At 44.8% G+C, this 11,410-nt stretch overlaps 1 protein-coding gene across 4 annotated transcripts in view; it reads right to left on the bottom strand.

Moving 5' to 3' along the window:
• Window positions 1-6,977: 6,977 nt before the first annotated feature.
• Window positions 6,978-11,410, bottom strand: part of SLC35F2 (solute carrier family 35 member F2) — a 51,754-nt gene continuing 47,321 nt past the window's right edge. For all 4 annotated transcript variants that reach the window (XM_054512323.2, XM_045895123.3, XM_064577503.1 and 1 more), the window contains one exon: window positions 6,978-8,035. In XM_054512323.2, coding sequence (XP_054368298.2) covers window positions 7,850-8,035 — 186 coding nt within the window. In that variant the 3' untranslated portion in view covers window positions 6,978-7,849. The remainder of the gene's footprint in view (window positions 8,036-11,410) is intronic.

The raw sequence follows: 11,410 nt of genomic DNA, 5'->3' as shown, positions 1-11,410 counted from the left end.
CAGGACAATTAGAAGATCAGCAGCAGTTGGTGTGCCTTAGTCAAACAGCAGGTGTAATAATGACCCTTGCATGGTTTCCAGAGGTCCCTGGGGACTCTGCTCCCTATCAGGATCTGGGGACCTACAGAGGGGCAAACCAGGACTTCCTTTTTTTTTTTTTTTTAAAGAATTCTTTTTTTTTTTTTTAAGATTTTATTTATTTATTTGAGAGAGAATGAGATAGAGAGAGAGAGAGGATGAGAGGGGGGAGGGTCAGAGGGAGAAGCAGACTCCCTGCTGAGCAGGGAGCCCGATGCGGGACTCGATCCTGGGACTCCAGGATCATGACCTGAGCCGAAGGCAGTCACTTAACCGACTGAGCCACCCAGGCACCCCAAACCAGGACTTCCAAATGGAATGCTCCTATGGCAATAAACTACAAAATCTATCCATTCTCCTCGCTCTGAAAAAGTTGGTAATGGATCTGTTCGGATCAAAAAGTGAGGAATGAACCATCAGAAATACCAACAGAAATCAAAGAACACAGGATAAAGTTGTTGTGATATAGGGAGGCTTCTACTACAAAACTGCTGACACTTTATCCAGTATCGTGTAACTCCCTTGACCGGATAGAAGATAAGCCAGACTTCAGCCCTGGGGGTTCTCCAACACGCATTTCCTAAGTTACACCAAGCAGAGACTTGAGCAATGTATGGGCTAGGGTGTCAGGTTGAGACAAGTCTGTATCTCTCAGACTAGGAAGTCATGAAAGATCCTGTCTCACACCACTGATCCAGCATTGGGGTTTTGCTGGGCAGGATGTGGGTGCAGAGAAATGAAGAGTGCAAGGGAAGAAATCCAAGCAACCATTCACAAACGCTATGCAGAACAGGGAGAAGAGTATTCCAGAAGGTAACCCAAGAGTTAAGAGTTCAAAAAGGCTTGAAAAACCAGTGTGCTGGCTTTAGGGATGTAAATTGTGCTCAGAATATACATTATGGGAATATATTGAGCACTTCTGATAACAACACGTAGATTTATCATGAGAGTAACAGAGAGAAATTAAGGCAATAAATACACTGTGAGGTCCAGGTGTGCTCAATGCATCCACATGGGCACAGACCATCCGAGTGATGGAGGCAGTTGGGTGGGAAGATGGCGGCCAGTGTCAGAGTCCTCAGTGAGGGCTGGTGAGTGACTGGGAGGCAGGAGTTGACTGAACACACCAAGAGACTGAGAGTATAAAACTCAATATGAAACTGAAAGATAATAAAACAAAATGTACAGTTGGAAATAAATGTTATTGCTCTGAGAAAATCACAGACTAGTCATTCCACTGGGCCAAAAACTGAAATAATACTGTTGGCAACAAATTTTACTGCTTATGGCAATAACGCACAAATACTTATTAATCCCCATCAGAGAGATGATTCCTAGTAGATGTTATGCTTCTAAAGAAAAATCATTAAATTTTTCAAACTTGATAGTTTATTCTTAAATGTGAGTCATCCTAAATTTAATATAGTGGAACAACTTTGTCCAGATAACAAATTTGTGGGGTTTTTTTTTCTCTTTTTCAGCCAGGAAGGCACCAGAAAACTGCTCTAGCCTCATTGACAGCAGCTTCCCTTCAAAAGCGGATAGGATAGCTTAGATTCATTGAAAATAGTTACTTTCCCAGAATCTGGTCTGGACACATGCGAATCTCTTGGAGAATCTCCTCTAAAAAGGTGAGTTACCTTCATGGCTTTCAAAGAAGTAAGACTGCCTCCCTTAGGAAGACTGATGGTCTATGGGTTTTCAGGTAACTCAGGGAAACGGGAGAGCCCCTCAAGAGAGAATTTCTTACTAATAAGGACCATGAGTTCTAGAATAATTCATTAGTAAAATAAACGTGATGTAACTATGTCCCCATTTTATGGAGCAGTTTCTATCTGTGACATTAATAATGATGAGTCACTCTGTGCTTTCTTGACTTTTGGATCTTTCTCCTTCACAGTCAACAACAGAAACAACTGCGTGTCTCAAGTTGACAAGTCGTGAGATGGCGAAACTCAAAATAGTTGACGTGTAGCCAGGAGGGTGACTGCAGCCCTGGGAGGCAGAGCCAGCACCCCGGGAGGACAGTGGGCCCCAACATGGCCAGAAGGGTGGTGCTGCGCAGTGTTCAGCACTGGAGGGCGAGCCGGCGGCTTTGTGATCACAAGGCTGGTGGTTTCCTCCAGAAGACATCTCTGCTGAGGCCCAAAGTTGCCTTGTGACCTCCAATTCACCCAGGAGTTTTTTTGTTGGTTTTTTTTTTTTTTTTAAGTAGTAGACAAACAACTCCATCTCTTAAGGGTTTAACATATTAATTATTACTTATTCTAGCTGGCATTTCTAATAGTTCCCCAGGTAGCAGGCCTCTGTCTGGAAAGCCACCAAAACCTGAAGCTCAGAACTTATTTTCAAACTCCCAGGGACTAAAAGGACTCTCTGGCAGGTGTGAGTGCTACAAATCAAATACTATATCAAATGATTGCACTTGAGTGCCACTAATCAAGACGCAACAAAGCGTCAATGCTTAAAGCCCACAATTCTGATTCTAATAAGACTTCCATGTGTCTAGAGGTACCTGGGTGGCTCACTCATTAAGCGTCTGCCTTCAGCTCAGGTCATGATCCCAGGGTCCTGGGATCGAGCCCCGCATCGGGCTCCCTGCTCAGCGGGAAGCCTGCTTCTCCCTCTCCCACTCCCCCTGCTTGTGTTCCCTCTCTCGCTGTCTCTCTGTCAAATGAAAGAAATTAAAAAAAAAAAGACTTCCATGTGTCTAAATTACTATTATTTTATTATAAAAAGTAAAACAATACTTTGCAATTTGATTACCCTTTTTTATTTCCTTCCCAAATTACTGATGTTGCTATTTCAATAGTGATAGATAATGAAGTTATTACTATTTTACCATAGCATTATGGTATGGGGGTTAAGAGTGTGGACTCTGGAGTCAGACAGATGAGAGTCTAAATTTCATAAAGTTGCTTAACTTCTTTAGGTCTTCTGACAGAGATGCACACAAATACTTCCAAGTTTTCTCCCCGTCCAAGCACATAGCAGAACTGCATTTCTACATCCCTTTGAATTTGGACATGGCCAGGTGACTTGCTTTGGCCAATGAAATGTAAGAGAAAATGCCACCTGTCATTTCTAGGCAGCCTTTAAGAGCCAGAGAGGAATTTTCTGATTCCCTCTTTCCCTGTTAAGGCTGTTCCATTAGCCAGAGCCCCAGAGTGAGGACAACTTGAAGCAGATCCACAGTGGACGTGTAGCACAGCCAAAAATCAAACCTTTATTGTTTCAAGCCAATAATATAGTTGGTGTTGTTTGTTACAGCAGCATAACCTAGCCTATCCTGACTGATAAAGCCCCAATTTCCTCACTTGTTTAATTGGGGCATAAATAGAATCTATGTCCTTAGGGGGACCTGGGTGGCTCAGTTGGTTAAGCGACAGTAGAGACCAAATAAATGTTGTATACCAGTTGTGGGCAAGTAAAGGTACCATTTACTCTCAACCAACAGATGGACTAGGGAATTGAAGCTCTACAGGAAGGCCTCTAGGCATGTGTCAAGGGTGGGGCAGATTCCCCGAAGCAACTGCAATCAATCTTATCCACAAAGCAATTTCTGGAGAAATAAGACACTGGAGGGCAGGGTGGGGACGGGTTGGTGTTACTGGTGACGGTGGTGTGTCTGTGTCCCCACATGTAAAGGTAGTACATGCACTGAACTAGCAGTCTTTTCACAAAGACCAAGATGGATGAGGTCTCACATGGGCTCACAAGACCAAAGTCAGAAAAGAAATCTGAAGGAACGAAAAAATGGGAAACACTCGGACAAAAGTGGAAAAGCACAGTCACCTAGCAGGAAGAAAGTAACATCTGTGGTCAAGGAAGGTGGAACTCCGCACGGGAACTCCAGCTTCTCACACTGTGAGTCCCCGCCATCACATCAGCCTCCCCACTGGGCAAGTGATGGCTAGTAACAGGTGATCGTGGGATGATCATTTGGCACCATCTGAATACTTGTTATGGTCAGTTGGAGCCAACAATTGTTCAAATGACTTCTACATTTTTTCTTGGTATCACTTCTCTTTCCCTTCCAACCTAAATTTCCTCCTCCTCCAAAAGTATCTGCACTTTAAGATTGCTCGAGGAGCGCCTGGGTGGCTCAGCTGATTGAACGTCTGACTCTTGATTTCAGCTTGGGTTGTGATCTCGGGGTCGTTGGATGGAGCCCTGTGTTGGGCTCCGTGCTCAGGGCGGAGTCTGCTTGTCCCTCTCCCTCTGCTTCTTCCCACTCCCTCTCTCAAATAAATAAAATCTTTAAAAAACAAAACAAAAAACAATTGCTCTAAGAAGACAATACTGAAACCAAGGAATAAAGTGCATGACAAAAGCATTAGGAGAAGACATTTTGGGACACAAACCCTCAAGTAAAATTTTGCTGTTCTGAAGAGCCTTTACTCCCCTTGATACCTCTCCAGATTGCCGGACGGCTCAAAACACCCTTTCTAAGACTACTGGAAAACTGCATGTTCAGCATTACCTAATTTCCTCATAAATCTCTTGCCTTTTAATCAGCTAAGTGGCTATCTGCTGAATTTCCCTGATTTATGGGTATGTTCTGAGGGCTGAGGATATGTCCAGATACTAAGTGATTAAATGTGGATGAAAATGGCACATCACCATAACAATGATGGAGGAGAGAATTGTGGCTAGGCATACGGAAGACCTCGACGCAGATGCAGACAGCTATTTCAAAGGGCAGGCTCCAGGGCTGCGAGGACAACGGCACTAACGAGCTGGGTTTTACACGAGGATCTTCCCACCTCCTCTCCCAAGATGCATGTGCTGGCTCAGCAGTTGGGAAGCCCAGCCCCTCAGAACTATTTCAAGAGCCCCGGGGACTGCAGGCTGCTAGACGCAGCAAGGAATCCCGGCTTCCGTTTTCACCACGGGCACCAAACTTTCCTGAGAGCTCCATCCTTCAGCTGTTCATCAAAGACAATCCCTGCTGAGGGCAGTCATCGTAACACCCTCTTGTAGGGGCGCCTGGGTGACTCAGTTGGTTAAGCGTCTGCCTTCAGCTCAGGTCATGATGTTGGGGTCCTGGGATCGAGCCTTGTGTGGGGCTCCCTGCTCAGTGGGGAGCCTGCTTCCCCCTCTCCCTCTGCCCCTCCTCCCTGCTCATGCTCTCTCTCTCTCTCAAATGAATGCATAAAATCTTTTAAAAAGGACATTATGGAGAAGCTGTAAAATGAAAGATGACGGTTTAGGTCAAAGGTGTTTGTTATACCTGTTAAAGCGCCACCTGCTGGAAACATCATGGATGACACATACAAATTCCCTGGGTCCCAGAAAGGTGAGAAATGTTCACGGTCCGCAAGAGAACCTAGTTTCAAAGTGCAAACAGTGAGAATGACGCCAGCAAAGCCCTCTCTTCTTCTAGCATAACCGCAGTCCAAATGCACTATTACCTCTATACAACACGAGGGAACAATCCAGCAGCCCTATTATACTATTCAGCAGTTGTTTTTTTTTAATGGCATGAATATCTACAAGAAAATATTGAAAAATCAGTATCGTTCTAATAGGCTGGAAAAGAATTTATGGGAGGTTCTCAACTTGAGAACGTGTTATGTTCAAAAGCCTGTATGTGAGCCAGACGTTTGAAAATACATTTTCCATGGAAGTGGTATTATAGAAACTCTCCGTCTTTACAAACTTGTATAAACCAGGATGCACGGCTTTGCGGTACTCTTATTAATTGCTGAACATCACTCACAGCACTGCTTCTCTGGAACACTGAATTCTAAGTTTTAATTTAGTTTAGTTTAGTTTAGGATGCTCAGGTTTGACCTCCTTTGCCCCTCTCCAGAGGGAGCAGGTGAGTAGAAAAAAAACACTAGGTTTAGGGGGAAGGGTGGAAAGAGCCAAGCAGGGTAAGATAATACTGCCCACATGTATCTGCATGAAACACCTTGTTTTAGGTCAATCTCCCCTTAAATGTTCTGAACTGGGGCCAAAGACAAAGTTCATTTAATAAATGCCCAAGGGGGCGCCTGGGTAGTTCACTCTGCCTTCGGCTCAGGTCGTCATCTTGGGGTCCTGGGGTCGAGCCCCGCATTGCTGCTCCCTGTTCAGCAGGGGAGTCTGCTTCTCCCTTTCCCTCTGCCCCTCCCCACTGCTCGTGCTTGCTCGCTCTCTCTCTCTCTCAAATAAACAAAACCTTTTAAAAAATAAATAAATGCCCAAGAAGAGAGATGACAAACGGTCCAGAAAGATGAATAGAGACCACAGTTGACCTTGAAGAGCTCAACCGGTGGTGAGGAACGGCAGACAAACAGCAAGCACTCAGTAAGTGCAACAAAGAAGATATGAACAAGGGCCCTGGGAACCTAGAGGAGAGGGGGCCTGGCCTGGATAACCTGAGGAAGGCTTCAGAGAAAGAGATGACGGTTGAGCTGAGACTTGACAGACATGTGGGATGCTGTCACCTGAGGCTCTCCACTTCGCCCTGTGTATACAGGTTTGTTCTTAAGCAGGATATTTCAAGAAATAACATGTTAATCAAAATGAAAGTCTTCCCCCAAAGGCCAAACACGGTAACCTAACCTTTTTCTACTCATTGGCAGCTGTGAATGGTACACAGCGAAAATCAAATATCAGTTTTAATTGGCTGCAGAGAATAAAAAGTTATCTCACTCAAAAAACTTAAAAAAAGAAGAAAAAAAAAGAAAAAAATTAAGGTAATTCAGAATTTTAAAAAGTTTCTTCCGGCAAATGACCTGTGGGCTCGCTCTGAATTCCCCTCCATCCCAACATAACCCCAGGTAGGTCTGCCTTACCTTACAGAAGACATGGTTCTGAAAAGTTGGATATGAAGAAATCTTGAATATATTAAGTCATTTAAGAATCCAGAAGGGGAAGTGGTTAATCAAAGAAACCACACAACGAATGTATTCCCATGAAATCAAAATCTTTTAATAACATGAACACTTCCCCTTGATTTCTTTATTACATTAAAAAAAAGTTTACATACCGTTTACAGTTTTTGTAAAGTGGCAGAGTGGTAGTTAATATCATGATGATGCTACATAGTCGCACTCTGTATTGAAGAAGTATCATAAAGATCTCATGGCACATTACAAATACTTGGTGAGAAGCAGTGTAGTATCCTCTTTGAAGAACGGAGAGAGGGTCCCCACATTCACCGCACCACCCCTCTTTCCTGCCTCGATGGTACCCACACTGGTATCTCAGGATTTCTCAAGGGCTACCCCACCCCGGCCGCTGCCATATGCCATCAGTCAGCAGACCTCACTGTGGCGTGAAGACCACAGGGCTTGTGGACAATGACTGCCTCGGCAAGACAAAACCCAGAGGCCTCCAACTACGGAAAGCGGCTCCCAAACCACCCTGGGCTGCCCCCACTCCTGACTGCCCAGCCCAGCCTGCACAGCCTGCTCGCAGGCCCTGCCCTGAGGCTGGATCATGCCTGGCTATCGGCCCCACCATGCTTTCCCACGGGTGCCTCCGAGACCCCAGTGTGGGGCGCACCTTGTCTCCCTGACCCGAACAGGTATTGGTCCTCAAACCCACAGAAACATGATCCCAGCCACCTCACCTTCTGCTCTGTTTTCGTATTTTCGATACACTATTTTCTATTCCTTTGCAAAATCTAACCACTGGGATCCAATCCAAAGTTGCAGTGCTCGCTCCCCTAATAATTTTCCGAGTCCCCTCTGCTGTCAGCAGGGTCTGCTGCCTCCCAGGGCGCCTCCTGGTTTCCGGGGAAGCCTCGGGGGCACAAGCGTGGTGCCTTCCTCTGTAGCTACAAGGCGGCCGAGTGGGTCTCCTGCAGGTTCTCCTCCAGCTTCAGCCCGAGGTTGTCGATCCCGATGCCGGTGACGGGCGGCACGCTGCTTTCTGCGGGCTCCGCCGTGCGCGTCGGGGTAGAGCAGTACAGAATGAAGCCCACCATGATGACGGAGAAGGACAGGATGTAGAGCCCGGAGAACTAGGAGGAGAACAGGCGATGGTTGTGGTCTCTGGCAAACACATGCTGACTGCTACCCCCTTGCCCGCCACGCTTTGAGGGTTAGCTTCTCGTAATCTGTTTCTGGAAGCTTCCTCCAAAGAGATGCCAATGCCCCCAAACCCTCCGGTGAACGCACGGGCTTGGGCAACACCTGCCACATGAGCCAAGAGGATCCTTGGGTCTCTAGGAAATGGAACTCCTGCCTTTCTGTGTGATACGCCCAGCTGGACTTCCACCTTGCAGCCAGCCCCACTTCGTGGGGAGAATCAAAGGTCAGCATGGATACCATCCATGAGAGAGCCAATTTCAGACCCTAAGCGCCGTTTATAACATTGCTATGAAACAGAGAAACACTGGACCTAAAATGTGGATGTACAAATATGACACATTCTCCACAACCCTTCGTGTAGGCTAATGCAATGAAATCCAGTTTGTTAAAATGTAATAAATTATCTTCTTTTGGGAGACGAGGGTTACACAATCAGATTTATGGTGGACTTAGCAGATAAGGTCTTTAGAGCTCAAAAGACGCCATTTTTTCGGAAAAGTCTCAAACCCGAAGAGGTTAGTGGTGTAAAGTGCAGTCGGACAGGCACAGGGCATGGAGTCCTTTGGGAGGAGTCTCCCACCCTCTCGCCTCCCAGAAGGACTGACTGTAGCAAGAGCGCATTCTGACAGACACACCACAAGGATGCATGGAGTTCCTGGTGACCTTCTCCAACCCACCCCGTTTTAGGAAAATAACCACCCAGAGCAAAATGCAGTGTAGACAAGACACTAACTCATTGTGTATTATTACTGAAAACAGCATTCTGACACATCCCCAAAGTTTAAATAAATAATATTATGCAGTCTGTATATTTGCTCTTATTTGAATCAAGGATCCATACAAAAGTTCAAGTATTAAGGGAATTAATATTTGTTTTTAACAGCATGAAAGATAAAACACAGAAAGAAAAGAGCTGAAGACTGACCAAGAGTGATGTGGTAAATTTTAAGGAAACTATGTAGCATAATGAATGTGTAATTAAATGCCTAGGATCATTTCTTTTTTCTTGGAACAAGCAAACTCAAATTTATGAACAGTCCTGCTAACCTGATTTTAAAGTTAAGAACAGAGCATGCTGGGGTACTTGGTGGCTCAGTCAGTTAAGCGTCTGATGTCTGCTCAGGTCATGATCTCGGGGTTAGGGAATCGAGCCCTGTGTAGGGCTCCCCACTCAGCAGGGAGTGTCCCTCTCCATCTCCCTCTGCCCTTCCCACCACTCGTGCTCTCTCTCTCTCTCTCAGATAAATAAAATCTTAAAAAAAAAAAAAAAAAGAACAGAGCATGATATTTTGTTCAAGCCAATAAATATTTTTAAATTCATTTACATTTCATAGTATGCCCCCAAAGCGTTCTAATGCCTAAAAAGAGTTCTAAGAAGAAGATGACAAAGAAAAACAATAAGAAAACACAACAGGGGCGCCTGGGTGGCTCAGTCGGTTAAGTGTCTGCCTTCGGCTCAGGTCATGATCCCGGGGTCCTGGGATCGAGCCCCGCATCGGGGCTCCCTGCTCAGCCGGGAGCCTGCTTCTCCCTCTTCCAGTCCCCCTGCTTGTGTTCCCTCTCTAGCTGTCTCTCTCTCTGTGTCAAATAAATAAATCTTTAAAAAAAAGAAAAGAAAAGAAAACACAACAGGTTGAGAAAGGAGATGAGAAGGAGAGAAAGAAGAAAAAACCAGATACACTCCCTAAAGTAGAAGGAGAAACTGAACAGGGTTTTGAAATGAGTATTATGTACAGTGCTGGCCATCTCCAGCTGTGAGCTTCTGTGAGTCTTCTGGTTTTTAAATGTATAGAAGAAAAAGTATCTTGTTTCTCTTAAGAAGCAGGTGATAAAATGGAGTCACTCCCTTAGAAGGGAGAGACTCTGAGGGAATGAGGTAAGTTTCCTAAATTAGAGGCTCTTACCTTTACCTTTCTTTTCTTTTTTTTTTTTTTTTAATTCTGCCTTTTTGTGTCTGGATCTATATTGGAGGTTTCTTGCGGCTACTCTGGTCAGTAAGTATTTACTCAAGATCAATTCCAGAGGAGGCAGAGTCTGACAATGAGGAGTGCAGAAATTTTTAAAATTCTTTCAACTGTCGATTTTAAAAAGCAGAGCCAAAGTTATTTTAGAAACTACAATTTTAAGAATTGGTGGTATATTGGGCTTATAATTCTGTCTTTAAAAACTGCTTCTAAGGGCGCCTGGGTGGCTCAGTCGGTTGAGCGACTGCCTTCGGCTCAGGTCATGATCCTGGAGTCCCGGGATCGAGTCCCGCATCGGGCTCCCTGCTCGGCAGGGAGTCTGCTTCTCCCTCTGACCCTCCTCCCTCTCGTGCTCTCTGTCTCTCATTCTCTCTCACAAAAAAAAAAAAAAAAAAAAAAACTGCTTCTAAAATGCTAGGTATCAGGGGCCTGGGTGGCTCAGTCGGTTAAGTGTCTGCCTTCAGTTCAGGTCATGTTCCCAGGGTCCTGGGATCCAGTCACACGTCGGGCTCCCTGTCCCATGGGGAGCCCGCTTCTCCCTCTGCCTCCCTCTCTCTCTCTCCCTCTCTGTCTCTCATGAATAAATAAAATCTTTTTTAAAAATTAAAAAAATAAAATAAAATGCTAGGTATCTTCTTTAAGCTCTGAATGCTTTTCCACCTCTGTAATTTACTCTGAAGATCACAGCAGACCCGCTCTTTGCTCTACAAGTGTTGAAACGGCTTTTGAACAAAAACAGTCAAATCTGATCTGGGTTAAGAGTGAACCACTAGACGTGCAGGGACAAAGAAACATAGAGCAAAAGAACGGAGAAGGAATTTAACGTTCACATGCTCTAATTTTGAGAATAGCAGTTTAAAGTTATGTGGTCAAAAAAATGACATACAAAAAGGCTTTTTCATGTTAAAGTGAAGAGCAGTTAAAGAGCAAATATCTACATGAAGGGAGCTTGTAATAGGTAGCGGCAGGTGTATTTTCAAAGCTTTTCTTTCTTTAACCTTACTTCCTCCTTCCCACTTGGATACTATTTTACTTAGAAGAAGTTAAACTACTAAAGCTAAATCAATGTACTTGGTTTAAAAAGAAAAACGCACAGGTGAGCGGGGTCGTATGTTAACACAGATAACCTATAACCACGAAGCTTAACCACAGAATAGAAACACCATCACCCCCTAGTGGCGGCCATGTGAAATGCAAGCACAGCACCACAGCTCACTTGTAAGGCTCACGTTGTAGCCCTTGGCAACTGGTCTCATTAAAAATCAATCAATCAATCAATCTAGGCGTGTCAGATCACTTCTCTGGTTCACTCTGACATTTGTTACTTTTTAATGATGCAAC

Source organism: Mirounga angustirostris, unplaced genomic scaffold, assembly GCF_029215605.1.
Source record: "Mirounga angustirostris isolate CCGP_5_RB_7025 unplaced genomic scaffold, mMirAng1.0.hap1 SCAF_13, whole genome shotgun sequence".
Lineage (NCBI taxonomy): Eukaryota > Metazoa > Chordata > Mammalia > Carnivora > Phocidae > Mirounga > Mirounga angustirostris.
The sequence above is the reverse complement of the archived record's forward strand: the minus strand, read 5'-3'. Positions and strand labels throughout refer to the sequence as shown.